Genomic DNA, 19,317 nt, shown 5'->3' on the forward strand with positions numbered 1-19,317 from the left:
ATGAAGTGTTCTTTATTGTATATGGGGTACAACTTTTCCTAAAACAAAAGCACTAACCTTGCTTTTTGCCTGTGAATGCGCGGGCACGGGGCATACTAAGCTTTTATTAGCAACTAAGAAAACTAGAAAAAGGAAGTGAAGGCCCAATCTTGGAGGACCTCCAAAACCTTTTCCTTTTTCTTTTTACCCCCTTCTTTTCTTCAATCATGCGATTCAACAATGACATGACAATATTTAGACAACATAGCACATTCTCAATATTGGTCGATTGCCAAACCACTAATGTAAGGTTTTTTTTTTTTTTTTTTTGTCCTTTCTTTCTCGCTAAGTAAGAAGGGTACTCTCATGTTTGGAGAGTACTTTCATGTTCGGAGAATCTAACATTTCTTCCAGCATAAGAGTTGGCTCAAGCTTTAGTTTAGCTAGACGGTCGCCTAAGCCCATTGTTAAATAAAACCCTTGAAATCCAAATAGTAGCAGGAATGAAGAAAAAATTCTTAGTGTTATTCCATAAAAAGAATTAAAGAAATTAAAAAACAAATGCGAGTTAAATCCACTCATCTTTAATTGACAAAATCATGTACAAAGATATTTGATGTTATTCCCTTCTCTCTCTTTGTTTCACTTACCTTATTGATGTTTCGGCACTTTTGCAATCATAGTCTTAAAGTTTAAAAAGATGTAATGTCGGGTTTTCAAGTTCTAAACGTTTGCAATGTCACTCATCCGCAGTGGCGGAGCCAGACATTTCATAGTGTAGGTGCTGCTGATTTTTTTTTTTTTGGTTTTTTTTCTTAATTTGGAGCTTAGAATTGTGTCAAATTCTCCAATTAAATGTTTAAATTCAAACAATCAATATTCTCAATATTTAATAACCAAAATATCCAAATTATAAGACCACTTAAATTAGTAATTATTGTTGACAGGTAAGAAGATAAGAAAGTGAAAGTGAAAGGGAGAGAGAAAGAGAGAAAGAGAGGCTATCAAAAGGAAAAAGAGAGAGAGAGGGGCTGGGGTACGGGGGTGCCGTGTCCAAAGGAAAAAAAAGAATTTTTTTTAATTTTTTAATTTTTGGGGTGCCGCTAGTACCATTGGAGAAAAAAAAATTAAAAATCTTTGGGGGTGCACAAAGACTGCTATGGCTCCGCCACTGCTCACCCATCAAAATCCTAACAAAGGAGGTGAAAATCTTCAAAATATCCTCGAACTTGACCCACTATCAAGGTCATGCCATGGTTCAGCAGGTCCACAATCATATGCCTTTTTTCAATTAAGGGCAATTTTATATTTTTATTAGTTTTATAGGGACAAAATGGTCATTTGACATGTTTACCGTCTTATTTAAGCATAAACCCTAACAATATGAGTGAAATTGTAAAATTTTAAAATATGAGAAGTCGACACGGCAATCTTTTAAATTTCAAGAGTATCACTGTAAAAGTGCCAAATCATCAAGGAGGATAAGTCAAGCATTTCCTAAGAAAAAAAAAAAACAAGAGATTAGAGAAATCTAAAGAGGTGAATTAAAAGCCCGCTCATGTTTAATTGGCTACACCATTTACAGAGAGAGTTGGAATAAACCAATTACTATTATTGCTTCTCACTCTTTATGACTTTCCATATTTCTCTCTTAAAATTTCAATCTTTCATTGAATATTTTCCAATTTCATGATTTTCTTTGTCTTGGCTCTTCTTTTCCACGTTTTAGGTCATTTACTTTTTAACCTAGTCATTCCATATTTGATAGAAAGGTTAGTTAATGCTCTCTAATTACCAAAAATGCAACTTGGTAATTAGAGAGCAACTTGCTGGAAAAGTTGACCATTCGCCGGAAAAAATCCAATCTCGCAAAAACTAATGGGAACACTAGGGGGTGTAGCCTTTGGGGTGGTGCTACCTATTGTTCGTTAAGGCCATTAGGGAGAGATCGGATTTGCTGGACGGATGTTAGTCAGGAAGGCAAGCACTGAAATTCAAACCAGTTTTCTCGCTAGGATCTAATTCCAAATCAGTTTTCTCGCTAGGATCTACCTAGAGGAGAAGGAGCCGTTTTCCTTATCTTCTTGTGATATAGGAAGGACTACGTAATACTGCAATCGTTCAGGATAGCAGTATGGAGGGAGACCAAAACAAACCTTGGCCGAATCATCCCTTGTTGGACGAGGAGCACGAGGAGGTCGAAATTGAATCTGACGACGTACAAGTGGTAGCCGCACGGGGAAAACTGTGTGTGGTTGGAAAACTTGTAGCGGATCGGCTTGTGAGCAAGGAGACCATCAAAAAATCCCTGATGAGTTGGTGGAAACCTCTGGGATCCACTACTTGTAAGGTGCTGGGAGATAACGTATTCTTGATAGAATTTGACAATCACCGAGATAAAGTAAGGGTTCTTGAAGGAAGACCGTGGGTCTTTGAGGGATCACTGTTTTTAGTTGAGGACTTTGATGGCCGATCCTCCCCTTTATCTTTTCCTTTTGATCGGGCATCTTTTTGGGTACGTATGCTAAACCTGCCGCTGGTCTGCATGGGGCGAGAGGTTGGACGTAAGATTGGAGCAACGATGGGAGTTGTAGAGGAGATTGACACTGACGCGGATGGAGTAGGATGGGGGGAATGTCTAAGAGTTAAAGTCTCATTGGATCTGTTCAAACCTCTTTCAAGAGGAAGAATGGTGAAACTCCAGGGGGTCTCGAAGTGGATTACCTTCCAATATGAAAGACTACCAAAATATTGCTTTCAATGTGGAGTCATCCAACATGGTAGAGGAGGGTGCCAAAAGAGAAGCTCTTTGCGAAATAATGAAGCCATGGGTCACTGTGGCCCAGAACTTAGAGCACCGTCACCAACAAGGAGGGGGGAAAGGAATCACGGGAGACACCCAGCCCGTTCCGGAATGATGGGAGCCGAAAATTTGGTAGAAGATTATACAAGGAGAGCTTACAAAGACAAGAGATACCAAACCCAAAAATGACACCGGAGGAGAAGGGAGTGGCTTCAGACGTCTCCGGCGAGGATCTTCCGGTGAGCCCACATGCTCATTCCAACAAAGGAAAGCGCGGAAAAGACGGAACTGCTGGGGGGAAAGAAAATCGCAATGAATTTCATGGATCTGTAACGACTGAAAAATCTGCGAATTTCATGGAAGAAGTCAATGCTGGGTTACGAAGGAGGAATTCACGGGATTTATCTACGGAAAAATCTCCAATAGCTGCTGATATTGGAAAGGGTTTCCATTTAAAGGAGCAGGATTTCATTGGAGGCGCGGGTGAGCTGGGAGGGGACAGATTTAAGGAAAGTCTGCAGGAACCACCTAGAGAATCCAAAGGTGGAGTAGGGCCAAAGGCCAGCCCAGGAGGATCAGCCTTCAAAGGCCCATTAATTGCTGAAGTAACTAAGACTGTCCAAGCAGCCCAAGAAGCTAATAAAAATCCTGAAAAAGCTTTGGTGACATGGAAAAGAAAATATGATGAGGACACAGGCACACAGGGATCGAAAAAAAGAAGAGGTCTGGTGGGGGAAGGAAATCCAGCTGAAAAGGGTCGAAAAACAAACAGCTCCTTGACTGTTAATGGATCGGGATCGGCGGCGGTTGCTTTGCAGCCCCGCCAACCGCAATGAATTTTTTGAGTTGGAACTGTCGAGGGCTTGGGAACCCTCGAGCAGTTCGAGACCTTCGTCGGTTGGTGAAGGAAAAGAATCCCACTTTGGTTTTCCTTATGGAAACCAAACTTCGTCGAAACAAATTGGAATTAATCAGGTGCAACCTTGGTTACTTCGGATTATTTGTAGTGGATTGTATTGGAAAGGGAGGAGGCTTGGCAGTGCTATGGAAAGATACGATCAATGTGGAAATTCAGAATTTCAGCCAGTATCATATTAACGCTGAAATTCAAACTCGCCCAAATAGTATAAAATGGAAGTTCACCGGTTTTTATGGACATCCGGATGTGAACAAAAAAAATGAATCATGGGAACTCTTAAAAATCTTGGCGCATTTTAGCCCAATTCCATGGGTTTGCGTAGGAGATTTTAATGAGATCCTAACTCCATCGGAAAAATGTGGTGGCCGTAGGAAAAATAGAAGTCAAATGAGGCGTTTCCAACAAGCTTTGGAGGCATGTGACTTAACGGAATTAAGCTGGTTTGGACCCAAATATACATGGAATAACCGTAGAGATGGGGTGGCCTTCATTAAAGAAAAATTGGATAGAGGGGTGGCGAACCAAGAATGGAGGGATCTCTTTCCGGAGGCTGAGATTAATGTGGGTTTCGCTTTGGGTTCGGATCACCTACCAATTTTTTTGTGCTTAAGTGGAAAACAGGGGGGCCGGAAGACTTTCAAAAATTTTCGGCATGAAGCTAGTTGGGCGTTAGTGGAGGGCTATGCTGATTTAATTCAGCAAGCATGGGGATCAGAAAACCTTCATATCGACCAGTGGAGTAAGGTGGAGAAAAAATTGACTTTATGCAAGAATAGGCTAGTTGCATGGCAGAGAAATCTTAAAGACCCTGGGGGAAGAATGGCTTGGCTAAAGGGCAGAATTTTGGAACTTAATGAGTGTGAAGGCATTCGGACCAGTGAAGAGGAAAAAATTCTGCAAAATGAACTTCAACTTCTCCTAGACCAAGAAGATACCCACTGGAAACAAAGGGCTAAAGAGGCATGGCTCATCGACGGGGACCGCAATACACGGTATTTTCACGAATGTGCAAATATTAAAAGGAGGAGGAATTTTATTGAAGAAATCATTGATGAAACGGGGAAACGTTGGGAGTCAACCAATCTGGTGGAGAAGGCCTTTGTTAATTATTTTCAAGGCTTGTTTACAGCAGGGATTGAAGGAGACTTGGAACCTTGTCTCCAGAGCCTTACACCCAGAGTTTCTAGGGAAATGAATGCTGAATTGCTCAAGGCCTTTACAAAAGAAGAGGTTTACGCGGCTCTTGCTCAAATGAGTCCTCTCAAAGCACCGGGCCCGGATGGATTTACCGCTGATTTTTTCCAAAAAAATTGGAATGTTGTGGGAGATGAGGTATGTGATGCGGTTATTCATACTCTTAATTGTGGAAGAATGCCTGAAGCCCTGAATTTAACCCATATTGTTCTTATTCCCAAAATTAAAAATCCGTCGTGCGTAACGGAATTTAGGCCCATCAGTTTGTGCAATGTGTTGTATAAAATAATCTCTAAAGTTTTAGCCAACAAATTGAAAAAAGTGCTCCCAGAGATTATCTCCCCGACACAAAGCGCATTTATTCCGGGTCGGCTTATCTCCGACAATATTCTAGCGGCCTATGAAACACTCCACACCATGCATACGGGTATGAGGGGTAAGAAGGGCTTCATGGCGGTCAAACTCGATATGAGTAAAGCCTATGACCGGGTGGAATGGCACTTCTTGGCGGCAGTTATGGGGCGGATGGGCTTCGAAGATAGGTGGACCAATCTGATTATGATGTGTGTTACATCCGCAAAATATGCAGTCCTAGTTAATGGGATACCTTGTGGAAATATTACTCCATCGCGGGGTATTCGACAGGGGGATCCGATTTCTCCTTACCTGTTCTTAATTTGTGCGGAGGTGCTCAGTGCTATGGTGACGAGAGCAAATGGTGATGGTTTATTAACGGGAGTTCCCACCTCCAAGAGGGGACCCATTATTACTCACCTCCTTTTTGCCGACGATAGTTTACTTTTTTGCAGGGCAAGTATTACACAGTGGAGCAACTTGTCACATATTCTACACTTGTACGAGGTAGCTTCGGGACAAAAAATGAACCAAAACAAGACTGCGATTTTTTTCAGTCACAATACGCCCCCGGAAGAAAAATCTCAAATTGTGGAGTTTGCTCAGATCCCTGCCACACAACACTATGATACTTATTTGGGTCTCCCTGCCTTGGTAGGCAAATCGAGAACTGCCGCTTTTCGGAATATAGTGGAAAGGGTACGGAAACGACTCCAGGACTGGAAGCTAAAATTCCTTTCTCAAGCGGGAAAGGAAATTTTATTAAAGGCGGTAGTCCAAGCCATACCGACTTTTTGCATGAGTGTCTTTCGTCTACCGAAGGCTTTATGTTCGGAGATAAACTCACTTATGCAAAAGTTTTGGTGGGGCCAAAAGGATAAGGAGAGGCGAATTTCGTGGATGAGTTGGAGTCGTATGGGGGTGTCAAAGAGGCAGGGAGGAATGGGATTTAGAGATTTCACACAGTTTAATAAGGCCCTCCTCGCAAAACAATGTTGGAGAATGTGGAAGATGCCGGATAGCCTCATTGCTACGATAATGAAAGCAAAGTATTTCCCTGAGTGTTCAATCTTAGAAGCCAAACCAGGGAAGCGATCATCGTTTGCATGGCAAAGCATTCAGGGCTCTTGTGATTTACTTCGGGAAGGATTAATTTGGAGAGTGGGTAATGGAGAAAGTATTCGCATTTGGCAAGACCGATGGATCCCAAAATTCTCCACCTTTAAGATACAATCCCATCCTCGTGGGCTTGATCCAAATGCCACGGTCAGCAGCCTTATAGATGGAGAAACAAAGTGGTGGAATACGACATTGGTGGATCAGTTATTCTCTCCAGACGAGGCCCAGCTCATATTCTCTATCCCCATCAGCCGTAGTGACCAGCCAGATATTCTTATTTGGAGGGGTACAGCAAAGGGCACTTTTTCTGTCCGTAGTGCCTACCACTTGCAAAAGGAGATTGAAATGGCGAGACAAGCAACAGGTTCCTCTCAGAATATACTCGGTGGGGTGTGGGAGAGGTTATGGAAATTGCCAATACCAAATTCTGAGAAGAACTTTATGTGGAGAGCGTGCCATGACATTTTACCCACTCGAGCTAATCTATTCAAGCGGCAAATCACTGAATCACCAAATTGCCCAATCTCTGAACAAGAAGAGGAGACGACTATGCATATTTTGTGGCTCTGTCCCTCGGCTATGGACGTATGGAGTGAGGGCGCAAGAATTTTCCAGAAATGTTCATACAGGGAACCGTCTTTCCTCCAGCTAGTTGAGAAGATGCAGACGCGCTGTGATGCAGAGGAATTTCTGCAGTTTGTAGGTATTGCACGGAGACTCTGGCTACGCAGGAATGACCTGGTGCATGGGGGTAGTCTCTGGCATCCGAGAGAGATTATTCGCCATATGAATTCAGCCCGGTTAGATTACAAGGCTGTGCATGCATCGGTCCTTCCCACACGAGACAGAATTCACCAGGTCCAGTAGCTTGCTCCCCCAATAGGTTGGCTTATGGCCAATTGGGATGCTTCAGTGGATCGTTCACGAGGGTGTTGGGGTCTAGGCGTGATAATCCGGAACCATGCAGGGGATCCAGTTGCTGCGAAATGTTGTTTCAGAAAGGGATGTTTGGAACCCACGGATGCTGAAGCTATTGCTGCTCTGGAAGCGACTCAACTATGTTCTGACCTTGGGTATGACTGGATCAACTTTGTGGGAGATGCGAAAGTGATAGTGGAGGCGGTGACGTCTGGTGAACCGGATTGGAGTACGAAGGGACACATTATTGCTGGTATACGCTCAAATGTCCAGAGCTTCTCTCACTGGAGTTTCTCTCATGTTCCTAGGGAGGCAAACCGGGTAGCTCACGAGCTAGCCCGTTTAGCAATAACACAGAACAAAGATGAGTTGTGGATTTCTAATCCACCTAACTGTATTCAGAAGCTCATTGCTTCTGAGAAGGCTGTAATCCCTACTTGATTTGTTCAATAAAGTGATCTCACCCATTCAAAAAAAAAAAAAAACTAGCCACTTGCCTTAGTTTCCTTTTGTTTGATTATCATGAATTATTGAATTTATTTATATATTTGTTGCTGCTAATTGATCTTATGTTAGAGAAATGTCTTTCTTTGTGCAGGTTGGAAAAACTTGAATATGAAAATTTAATTAGTAATTTTGCATCTTAAAAATGGATAAAATTGATTTTTTTTTTAAAATTAATATTTAAATAGAATAAAAATGCCTCACCTAATTTTGTTGCCTTAGGCATCAAAATTTATCAAGCCGGCTTTGTCTAGCATTCACATTTTCAAGAATGTGATGCATGAAATTTAGATTCTTGAAAATCGAAAATGCGACTAAACCCACATTTGAAATAATTATGAATCTGATAGGATTCTATGGAATATAAAATTTTCATGTTTGATTTACTCCTAGGCATCCTATAAGAATTATTTATGCTTAACAAAATATCATTATGTTTCTCTCTTCAAGTACACTATATTTACATGATTTTGTTTTCTGTCATACCAATCAAGCAATGCATTAAAGTGGTTGTTGCCTTTATCCCTTGGAACTCTTTACCAAGTCTTTTTGCCATTTGTCACCGTCTTGTGCGGTATTTGAAAATGCTCTACTTGTTTATGGTTCATTTGAGATTATGAATAAAATCATTGCCTACTGTTCATTTCTGTTTCTATACTGCATGCGTTTTTCGTTTGGGCTTTGTTGTTGGGGTACCGATCCTTTTGTGGCTGTTCAATCTCTTATAACCTGCTTTTCCTAATTTGAATAGAACAAAAAAAGAAAAAAGAAAAAAAAAGAAAATGAAACTTGCAAGCTTACAACATTACAGTATTTTTTTTTCTTTTCTTATTTGAGAAACTTCATTTAATCTCATGAACTTTCATTGTCCTTGCAATCACCCCTAAAGTTTAAAAGCACTCAATTTGATGTATCAAATTATTATTTTTATTTTTATTTTATTTTATGTTTAATAATTATAAAGGGCAAATTTCATTTTTCAATAATCATAGAGAGGGTATTTTTGAAGATTTTGGTCAAATTTGATTTTTTTCATCCATTCTAACTAAGTTCTAACAATTAACTCTATTGCATTAGCCTTTTTGACACAAAATAGTAGTTTGATGCAAGTGTCACACCTATCAAATTGCAAAATTCTTTTTAAAATGACAGGTAGTTTAGAAGACTTAAGAATATTTAACACATTGTGTTAATAAGGAGTGGATAAACATGAAAGATGAAGTGTTCTTCATTCAATGCTAGGTTAATAAGGATGTTTGTGTTTGTGTATATGGGGAAACTTAGGAGCAAAGGCTTCAACCTTGTACAACTTTTCCAAAAACAAAAGCACTAACCTTGCTTTTTGCCTGTGAATGCGCGGGCATCCTAAGCTTTTATTACCAACTAAGAAAGCTAGAAAAGGAAGAAGGCCCAATCTTGGAGGACCTCCAAAACTTTTTCCTTTTTCTTTTTACCTCCTTCTTTTCTTCAATTATGCCATTCAACAATGACATGACAATATTTAGACAACATAGAACATTCTCAATATTGGTCGATTGCCAAACAACATAGTGTGTGTTTTTTTTTGCCCTTTCTTTCTCACTAAGAAAGAAGGGTACTCTCATGTGAGAGTACTTTCATGTTCGGAGAATCTAGCATTTTTTCTGACATAAGAGTTGGCTCAAGCTTTAGGTTAGTTAAATGGTTGCCTAAGCCCATTGTTAAATAAAGGCCCCGAAATCCAAATAGTAGCAGTAATGAAGAAAAAAAGTCTTATTGTTATTCGATAAAAAGAATTAAAGAAATAAAGTTAAATCCACTCATCTTTAATTGAGAACATCATATACAAAGATATTTGATGTTATTCCCTTCTCTCTCTTTGTTTCACTTACTTTCTTGATGTTTCAACAATTTTGCAATCATAATCTTAAAAGTTTAAAAAGATGAAATGTCGGGTTTTCAAGTTCTAAAAGTTTGGAATGTCACTCACCCATTAAAATCCTAACGAAGGAGGTCAAAACCTCCAAAATACCCTCGTACTTGACCCACTGTCAAGGTGAGACCATGTGTGTAACACCCCGCTCAAAGCGGTCCTACACAGTTTTATTATTGAGTTTACCTCAAAAGGCCTCATACCATTTAGAGAGATCAACAATTAAAAAGTTTTTGTAAGGTTTGAGGATTGCGAAAATGAAAATGTTTAGAAGGAAAAAAAAAGAATTCTAATGCAAAGGAAATGTGGATTCCCACATCTTTAAAGGGAATTTACATTCCCAACAAAAGACAATTAGGGGAGAATCTATATTCTAACAAACATCTAGATTTTTTTTTTTTTTTTTTTTTTTTTTAGTAAAATGCAACCCAATCATAATAATATTTTAAGATTCTCATTAATCTTAAAAAATAGGGGTGAAAAGGCGGACATTGTCCTCAAGAGGTACCTCAATTGGCTGGGACCACGCCTAATAAAGCGGAGATCTCTAGTTCGAATCCCCCTCCCTCCACTTGTGCGGACATGCGGTTACGGTTAGCAGCTTTAGGTTTTTTCAAAACCGCTAACCGCCTATATAAAAATACATGAAACAATGTCTTTTTTGTGTTTATATATATATATATATATATATGATGCCACATATTATATTACCATAGAAACGATATGTTTTTTTTAAAATTTTTTTTTTTTCTTTTAAAAAGCTGTTAACGGTTATTAGAGTTACTAATTGCTAACCGCCTAGGTAGTTACGATTAGCGGTTTTAACCAATAACTGTTAACTGCATTTTCAACCCTACTAAAAAAATTATCCCATCCAAAAGCTAGGTTAAGTTTAGGCAATTACAGATGTTCATTACCTAAAAAGAAAAAAAATTAGAGGTGTGATCATTCTTAAAAGGATGAGTGGAAGTATAGCATGCCTAAAAAAAATGTTGATTCCTATCATAACATATTTTTTTTGGTTAAATTAACTAGAGTAAGGAGTGCAGTAAATGAAACACATTAATTATCTAAACCCACTAAAAAAAGTGTATTCACTTCATTATGGTAGGTGCCCACCTACTAAAAAAGGGGCCTGTGATGGGTGTCAGTTGGCTCAATTAAAATCTATTGTCATCTAACGACGACGACGACGACAACAACAACAACAATAATAATAATAATAATAATAATAATTTTTTACTGCTAATCCCATTTACTTCTTGACTAACAAATTAATTTTGCCAAATAGAATTAATGACAACTTTCATTACCATATGACTAAAAGAAGTAAGCCTAGAAAAATTGAATGGTTTTTTATGTGGTCTCAAGTATGTTGGCTTGTGCCAGGTCATTTCTTTGGAAAACTCTGTCGTCTTTGTGTTTTATTTATTTTTTGTAATTTCCCTTTCCCCTTCCCCAACATTGAATAGATGAAAAAAAAAAAAAAAAAGTATGTTGGCTTGTGAAGGATTTGAGCATTCAATCTTGTTAGCATGTGTGTATATTTATTTGTGTCTATATATAGATTAATGCTAGATAGTATATTTTTATCTTATATAATTGTCCAATAATGTGGACATGGCACTCCAAATCAACTATTGAATCTTTTATTTATTTATTATTATTTTACAAAGATTAATTCAAGTGTTAGTTGAGAGTGTACGTCAGCCTTGTTGGATGGATGTTATATCTAGCATTTCTCTAATATATAAACACACAAATAATAGAATAGTTATATTTAATAAACTGTTATATAATTGGGATGACATGAAAATGAACATCAACGCTTTATTATTTTATTTTAATAAAGAACGATTCTAGTATTGGTTGAAACTGCCACGTTAACATTGTGTGATAGTTGTAGGATAAAAATATGGTTTCTAGTATTACTATGTACTTAATGTGCGCAAAGTATCACTTTACCTACAAGACCAGGTGCTATTTTGATGCATGGCAGTTTTCCATCATACTAGTCTTAGGAAAAAGTTCGTATCTCGTGATTTTGAAGTCGGATGGCAAGCTTGGTGGTATTAGAAAGTTGATTCGAAAGCCTACAAAGTCATGTTTTATAAAATTTTGCTAATTTCAATGTTTACTAGGTCAAAGCTACCTAAAAAGAGAAGATTGAAAAAGCTAGACATAATAGCTCGTTCCAAGATCAGTTCGAACGAGCTTTAGAACAAGCCTTGGCAGAATGGATCGTGCCAATTTCAGTTTGAATGAGACTTTGAACAAGTGAAGAAATTTTTACTAGTTTGAACTGGCTATGACAATTTTTCGTAAACCGGCTTTCTTTCAGTGTTTTATTAGGGTTAGGAGTCTAGGTAGTATAAATATATGCTATGGCATGCAGCCTTAGTTTAATAAAAAAAAACACTTGAGGATTGGTTTTCTAACCCTTTGGCCTCAATTCCTTGATTGACTCTTGGTTTTAGGAAGAGTTATGATTTTTGAATTGTCGTTTTTGCGAATCCACTACCCCAGGTTGTATCATGTTTCCACCAGTCAAAGTAAGTCATTCCACAGCACAATCATAGCATTGAACTCCTTTTAGACCTAAAATCACTATGTACTGCCTTTAGCCTTGTTTGCCAGATCCCTTAGCCAAGACAACATAAAACCCTATACATGCTCCTCATTCTCCTTAGGTTCAACCATCAACTGACGCCACATAACTGGGATTTTCAGAATCTTATCCTCACTTGCATCTGATTATCTGATTCATACACAAACCTAGCAGACTTAAGAGTCACTTAAAGATTTTCAGCCTAACTACCAGATAAGTGCTTTAGTAGAAAGAACTAATTCTTTAGAAATGGAGCTGAATATGCCATTCTCTGGTCATTTATTATTACAAAGAATACACATTATCGTCAAAAAGACTTCTGGAGTTGCTAGATCAGTCTAACTACAACATGAATATAGAAAAGTTAAAAAGAGAAAATTGAACTAATTATAGCATCCACTGTTCAAAACCAGCAGCTAGTCCTTTCAGATACGCGTGCTGGGTAGATTACTCACCTAAACATTTGGATATGGCACTCTGAACAATCAAGTGAGATAGTCACAGACTGCTAGGCAAGAATTGCAGGTGAGACATAACTTCACTTCGAACTTGGTCTCTTTTTACTTTCCCGGTCGTTGTGACTGGAAACGGTTTTCTCCATAAAATAAATGTCTTTGGTATCTTGAACCTTTGGAAGAACAAAAGGAAACACTAAGTTAGCCATCCATTTTAGTACACACATACATCACAAACACAGACATGTACTGCAGTCAACATCATTCATCTGAAGTACATACCCAGTTAGATTCTTTTCTCTACAATAGTGCCGAAGAATTTCACTGGATAAAACTAGCCCTTTATTTTCAGCTGAGTGTTTAAAGCTTTTATCAGACCAATACCAATTTTCACTCAACTGAATACAAGCAATAACCATCTCTGTCAGGCGAGCATCTGGAATTCCCACAATGACAATGCCAATCACTCCTGGATGTTGTAATAGGATTGCTTCCACCTAGTCATCACCAAACAACAACTATTACTAGTGTAAAAACAACATAGGAGTACATATCCACCAACACTAAAAAAATAAATTGAAGAAATGTAACTTGCATGAAAAGAAAATCCTAGTGAATCGTTTGACCCATTTTTTTGCTTCTTCCATGACCACTCCAAAAGAATGCAAAACGTAATTTTATTAATACCCTTTTCTTCTATTGATTTCCTCAATATGTAGAAAGAGAATAGAAATTAATTTAACTTATCTTACCTCTTCGGGGTAAACATTCTCCCCTCCGCTCTTAATTTGACCGTTTACTCGTCCAATGAGCCATAGATTACCATACTCATCAATGGACCCAACATCACCTGTGTCAAGCCAACTTTCATTGCTGGAGTCAGATGCCTTTTCTGGAATTTGACCCCAATATCTGAGCATTACATGTGGACCCCTAGTTAAAATTCTTCCAACATGAGAAGAGCCATCTACACATATCTTTAATTCTACATGGGGTGCAGGCTTTCCAACACAAACACCTTGTGATTGGTGAACCGAAGTATATCTCGTATTAGCAACTTTCTGAAGGTGCTGACTGGAGGTTTCCATTGTTGGGTCATAGAGTGTCATAAAGGTTAGCGAAGAGCATGCCTCTGTCATCCCTTTACAAATTAAACAGAACAAGGGAGAATAAGAGCAAGAAATTATTATATATTGTAAAGAGAATTTTTGGGGACAAATGTAAATTAATGTTCATAGAGTCAATAACCATCAACAGTAATATATCTGAAATTCATATAGTTGCAATCTTATGTTCAAGAGATATGTAGATACAGACAGTTTGACATAAGTGCTGGCTCTTTGAACTTGGCTTAGGAGGACTATAGGCTAGATGTAACTCATCTAGGTTGAGCTCAAGCTTGGCTAAAACTTTAGTAACCTTATTCAGCCTTAAGTTGTTTATATTTCCCTTGTTCACAACTAGTTGACCAAGCTCATCAATATAGATAGACATCCTAATTGTCAAATATCTATGGTTATTTCATCCATAGAACATCAATTCTAGCTATTCAGGAACCCAAGCTGATCCAGTATGGGAGAGGCTAGTAATTCAGTCAGTTACTACACATGGCAACTTACTTTAAGTTGCTTCCATACACATGCTAAGATCTGTAAATTCCATATTACTGCAAAGCAGGACTTATCATATTAAGTACCCGGGGGAGCAAAGGGGATAAGAGATAACCACCATAAGCTGAGGAAAGCTTAGCTCTTGGGAAGAATGCGGAGGCATCCTTGATAAGTTCAATTGACAGTCCCCCACCTCCGTTTAATATCTTGTTCACAGTCTCCTTCCCTTTCCAAGTTTCCTTCTGCCTGACAAAGCCTTCAAAAATGACTGAGAAAACTAGCATACATCATAAATACAATTTACTAGCATTAAGCTGTATTGTGGCAGGGCAGAGTATAAAATTCCAAAGTGAACTTGAAAATTGCACAAGGGCATTACATGGATGATTGAGAAGAGACAGCCCAGACAAAATAGTAAAACAGGGTTTATATAACTGTCTGCAAATAGTTAGGACAGGGTTAATTTGAGTAAACTTAGCAGGAACATTGACAAAAGAATTCATGTCTTAGTTGTATAGATATAGTACAAAAATTTATTATTGTAAAGCGCATAAACATGATATTTTAACACATAATTGAAATAGTTTATGCTAAAACATTGCATAAGATAACACACCCACATGAGAAACCTCGTCAAATATTTGTCCCAAAATATGTAGGATACTGTGGTTTACCTGATTAAAGAAATTATATCAGCCATGATTGTAGGGACTGTGATTAGAGAAGTCACTCCATATCTCTCTACAGCTTTGAGGGCTGATTTAGGCTCAAACTTAGGTATTATGACATGGCTACCTCCAACCATTAGCATGGCCATGGCTGATGAAAGACCACCAATATGGCACAATGGTGCAGTGTGCAAATAAACCTGCAAATACCCACACAACAAAGATTCAGAAGTCATTCTCCCTTGAGCTGTACTAATGGTTTGACCCTGCTAATATGTGAAACTATTATAACTCTAAAAAGAAAAAAAAATTGCATATCATGAGAAAAGGCATACATCATTCTCACTGTAACCGACAATGGCAATTTTTGCTAGGGATTGTATAATCAAAGCAGTATGGCTTAAGGTAATTCCCTTTGGCCTTCCGGTGGTACCTGAAGATAACAGAACAATCAGAACAAACAACTACAAATCTTAATCTTATATTTTTATTCAAATTTAAGATTCAGTTTAATATATATTTTTTGATAACGTCACTCATTTTCATTGTCGAAGTGATTCTTGGTGGAATAGTAACCATTGACTGAATAAAATTTAAGCAGACCAGAACTGGTGTGTGTATTCCATACAAGTTTTTGCCCAGACAATACTAGCACGAACTTTTAATATCTGATGAAACCCTACCAAGCTCTCAAACTTTACCACTGATGGTGCCTACCATTAGCTCAAACAATATTTTAATAATGCTGTACTTGGAATGTCCATGGTTCTGGTCACTGGCCGTTCTTCACACATCCTTCCAGAATTTATAGATTTGTGCAAATATATACTCATTGGAGCAACTTTAACACTGCCTTTGGCATTGGTTGCCAATTAATGGCTGAAAAATTATGATGCTGAATTCGACATAGTGCAGTGTGCGTGCATATAACAGAGTTGAAAGGAAGGGTGCAGCTATCTAGAACAGATTTCTATTTCAAGACAATAAGGGCCGTGTAAATTAGTCATGATAACCATCTATAATTTAGTTGTTGGAAGTTCTTGAAAAGTAAAAAATTATGCAAAGTATGTAATAACATTTTCTGACCCACATATCTTGCTTTCTTTGAGATTTCCTTAGAAAAGTCTGCTTTCAGAAATTATTTTAATGACATCAAAATCCACAAAATATATAAGAAAAAGGAAATAAAAAGACAAACTGAACTTATACCTGAAGTGAAGCATATTATAACAACGCCCTCATGTGCCCAGCAATAGTTCAGTGGTAGAGGCCTCATAGAATACTTCTTGAGCGTTTCTGTAGTTAATACTGGAAAAATGAAGGAAAATACTGTAAAATGGTAGATAAACTAAAGAAGCTGAGGCTTCATTCCTCATCATTTCTTCATATAAGGTCTTTAGATGACCATAAAAATTGCATACCATTCCATGTCTTCATGAAATCTGAGGAGGGGAAATTCAAAGAAACATGCCACCTAAGGGAAGGTAAGTCATTGTCTTGGAGTTTTGAATACCAGCGCTGACAGCTCTCATCAGTGACCAGCATAATCGGCTTCACAACCAGCATTGCCAATCTTGCCTCTTCTACGCTCTACAAGTTGAAGAAAACAAATCTAGATATTGCAGTACGTAAAATATGTAAAGGGTATTTTTCAAATCCTGTGTATAAAGAATTATTATTGAAAATTTCCACCTAGTTTCATACATTAAGTGTAACAGAAAAAACCATAATTAGGTTGATAGGTTAACTAACACAGCAGTCTTTTCATGGATCATAGCCTGGTTTTCTACGAGGTCTTTGGTTCCAATCTTAGTGACCCTATTCTAGTAATTTTCTTTTGTTAAGTCCAAACAAGGTCCACATTTGGATCAAGACTATGAGTAGGGTGTTAGCATATAGCATGCTTGACATACATTGTTGGACAGCTTCCTAGTAGCTTTCCCATCTAGCCTCACCAGGAAAATCTAGATTATTTTTCTTTCTTCTCAGTCCTTTGAGGATTTGGAATAAGGCCGTTCTTAGAGTGCGATTGGAAATGTGATTTCTCATACCAAGAGTGCAATTTTAAACTAAATCACAGAAAATGAATTGTTTGGAATTTCATTTTTAAGAAATTGCAATTTGAAAACGCATTTTCAAATCGCGGGTATGGGAGTGTGTTTTTAAAAACCCACGATTTTAAAGGTTAAACTGTAATTTTATCAAATACTGAAAAATTGTACTTTCAACTAGCACATTTTGAAATGCAAACATTAAAAAACTTGTATCTCCACAAGTTCCTTGCGTATGTAAACAGTAAAGAAACTAAAACATGGAAACCCAATTAATCACTGGAATCTCTATGGTCAACTGGACACAGTAATCCTGAAATGCAATTGCTACGAAACTTTTGAGTTTCAAGTCATCAAGGACAAAACATTCACCCATATCGAAAAAAGTCCAACTAAATCATACTCACCCAACGGTAATTTAGAGGAGCAGCAATTCCTCCAACAAATGCAATGGCTAGTAACCACTCCAAGTACAAATCACTGGAGCAAAAACCAAATGTTATTGGATTTCATACATCCTAAGGCTCTCAACATTCTAACAAACGCAACTCTTCAACGAATGGAACAAACAGGGGACTCGAACCTGTTGAAAGCAGAGATGGCAACAATGTCGCCGGCGCGGAGGCCGAGTTCGAACAGCCCACGAGCCAAACACAGCACTTCCTCCACAAATTGCTCTCCGGTCTTCTGCCGGTCGCCGGAGATTGTGACCACGGCATTACGTCGAGCGATTGCAAGGCGGCTGAGGCACTGGCAAATGTGGCCCTCTGAGTAATTACCCATTTCTCGTGGATGGATGGTATTCTTCTCCGTCGAATTCAGGAAGTCACTGCTCTGCGGCTCTATGGCGGTTTGAATAGGGAGCTGTAAACGACAGAGCGCGGTTCCATCGTCACCTTATCTGCTGAGGAAATTAGGAAACAAATGATTGGGTTACAGAGCAGTAACTTATCTGGTGCTTGATTTTCGTCGTTTAGTCGCACTTACTAAAGGAAACGACATCATTTCGCACAGTTTAGCGGAAACCTCAAACGACATCCTAGGTTGCTCTGTTAGCAGAAACCTCAAACTCCATTTTAATTTTTGGAAAATACTTTAACCCCTAAAAACTATTACCACATTTTTATTTACATCTTTAAACTTAAAATAAAAAATGATATCAAAATTCCCTGAATTAGCACCGCATGTCAAATTAAATATTTTTGCCTTTTTATTCCCAAAATATCCTTGAAGATATTAAAATAAAAAACTAAAGATAACTATTTGAAAATAAAAATAAAAATAAAGGGACTAATATCAAAAGGGCCACTTTTTTTTTTTTTTTTTGGTATTTTCTGTTTTTCTTCTTTTTTCTTTAATTTTAATTTTTTTAAAATTGTAATTTTTAAGAAATTTTAAAGGTCTTTTAGAAAGAAAAATGGAAAAATGTTTAATTTGACACGTGGTGACACAAAATGTTACTTTTAAAAGTTTAAAGGCGTAAATGAAAATGTAATAATAGTTGATGAGAAAAGTCTATTTTTTATTATTTCATGCTTCACTATTTAGCGTTTAATTTCTGTTGCATGTTGATTTTTAGATCGGCTAGGAAAAAAGAGGCCCAATAGCAGTTGATGTTGCATGTGAGTTGAACTCTCTCTATTTTGATCGTTTTGTACCTCATGGTAAACTTAAAGCATTAAATACCATTGGTCCCAATGGGTAGCTCAATCAGGTGAGGATCACGTCTCAGAAGCGGAGGTCGCTAGTTCGAATTTATCTTCCCCTCTTCTTGTATGGACATATTGCTGATTACAACTGGAGAGTTCATGTGATAAAAATTCACATACGATACATGTGACTGACATTCCGTTCAAAAAGACAGAAAGAAGTTAACATATAAGCTAACTTGCCAAAATTTGTGAACATGTAAGGGTTGATTGTCACAATTTAAATTTTGGAAGCTAAAATGCACAAATAATAATGCTTTAAGAGGGTTAAAAGTATTTTCCCCAAACAATTATAGTAAAAACTTTAATAGTCAATCATTATCCTAAAGTTTAAATGTTCTCCCCTTCTTTTGGTTGCTCCAATTTTACCCTATGTCTTCGAACAATAAAACAATAAACTTCGATTAAAATATCATCAAAGCTCTTAAAAAAATTAGGAGTGAAAATGTGGTTACGGTTAGCGGTTATTGGTTAAAACCACTAACCGCAACTGCCTAGACGGTTAGCAAAATTG

At 37.8% G+C, this 19,317-nt stretch overlaps 3 protein-coding genes across 3 annotated transcripts; 2 read left to right on the forward strand and 1 right to left on the reverse strand.

Annotated features, from left to right (window-relative positions):
• Positions 1-2,113: 2,113 nt before the first annotated feature.
• On the forward strand, positions 2,114-2,971 carry LOC148588177 (uncharacterized). The gene has a single exon (XM_088514551.1). It carries the CDS (start codon positions 2,114-2,116, stop codon positions 2,969-2,971), a length of 858 nt encoding a protein of 285 aa, XP_088370677.1.
• A 4,288-nt stretch (positions 2,972-7,259) lies between these two features.
• On the forward strand, positions 7,260-7,727 carry LOC148588178 (uncharacterized). The gene has a single exon (XM_088514555.1). The coding sequence runs from the start codon at positions 7,260-7,262 to the stop codon at positions 7,725-7,727; it is 468 nt and encodes a 155-aa protein (XP_088370681.1).
• Positions 7,728-12,568: 4,841 nt separating this feature from the next.
• On the reverse strand, positions 12,569-18,005 carry AAE14 (acyl-activating enzyme 14). The gene is made up of 10 exons (XM_059582977.2): positions 17,678-18,005; positions 17,502-17,574; positions 16,465-16,633; positions 16,253-16,351; positions 15,379-15,476; positions 15,050-15,243; positions 14,494-14,621; positions 13,518-13,906; positions 13,048-13,262; positions 12,569-12,938 (listed from the first exon to the last, which is right to left on the reverse strand). Exons 1-10 carry the CDS (start codon positions 17,875-17,877, stop codon positions 12,809-12,811), a joined length of 1,695 nt encoding a protein of 564 aa, XP_059438960.2. The 5' UTR covers positions 17,878-18,005; the 3' UTR covers positions 12,569-12,808.
• Positions 18,006-19,317: the final 1,312 nt, after the last annotated feature.

This window comes from Corylus avellana, chromosome 1 (assembly GCF_965113065.1).
Source record: "Corylus avellana chromosome 1, dhCorAvel1.hap1.2, whole genome shotgun sequence".
Classification (NCBI taxonomy): domain Eukaryota; kingdom Viridiplantae; phylum Streptophyta; class Magnoliopsida; order Fagales; family Betulaceae; genus Corylus; species Corylus avellana.

Excerpts from the sequence above, each read along its gene's own strand:
- LOC148588177 (XM_088514551.1), top strand. The coding sequence starts at position 2,114 with ATGGAGGGAGACCAAAACAAACCTTGGCCGAATCATCCCTTGTTGGAC.
- LOC148588178 (XM_088514555.1), top strand. The coding sequence starts at position 7,260 with ATGGCCAATTGGGATGCTTCAGTGGATCGTTCACGAGGGTGTTGGGGT.
- AAE14 (XM_059582977.2), bottom strand. The coding sequence starts at position 17,877 with ATGGGTAATTACTCAGAGGGCCACATTTGCCAGTGCCTCAGCCGCCTT. Across the intron at positions 15,244-15,378 it reads TCGGTTACAGTGAGAATGAT|GTTTATTTGCACACTGCACC; the intron begins GTATGCCTTTTC and ends GGGTATTTGCAG. Across the intron at positions 13,263-13,517 it reads AGAATGTTTACCCCGAAGAG|GTGGAAGCAATCCTATTACA; the intron begins GTAAGATAAGTT and ends GGTGATGACTAG.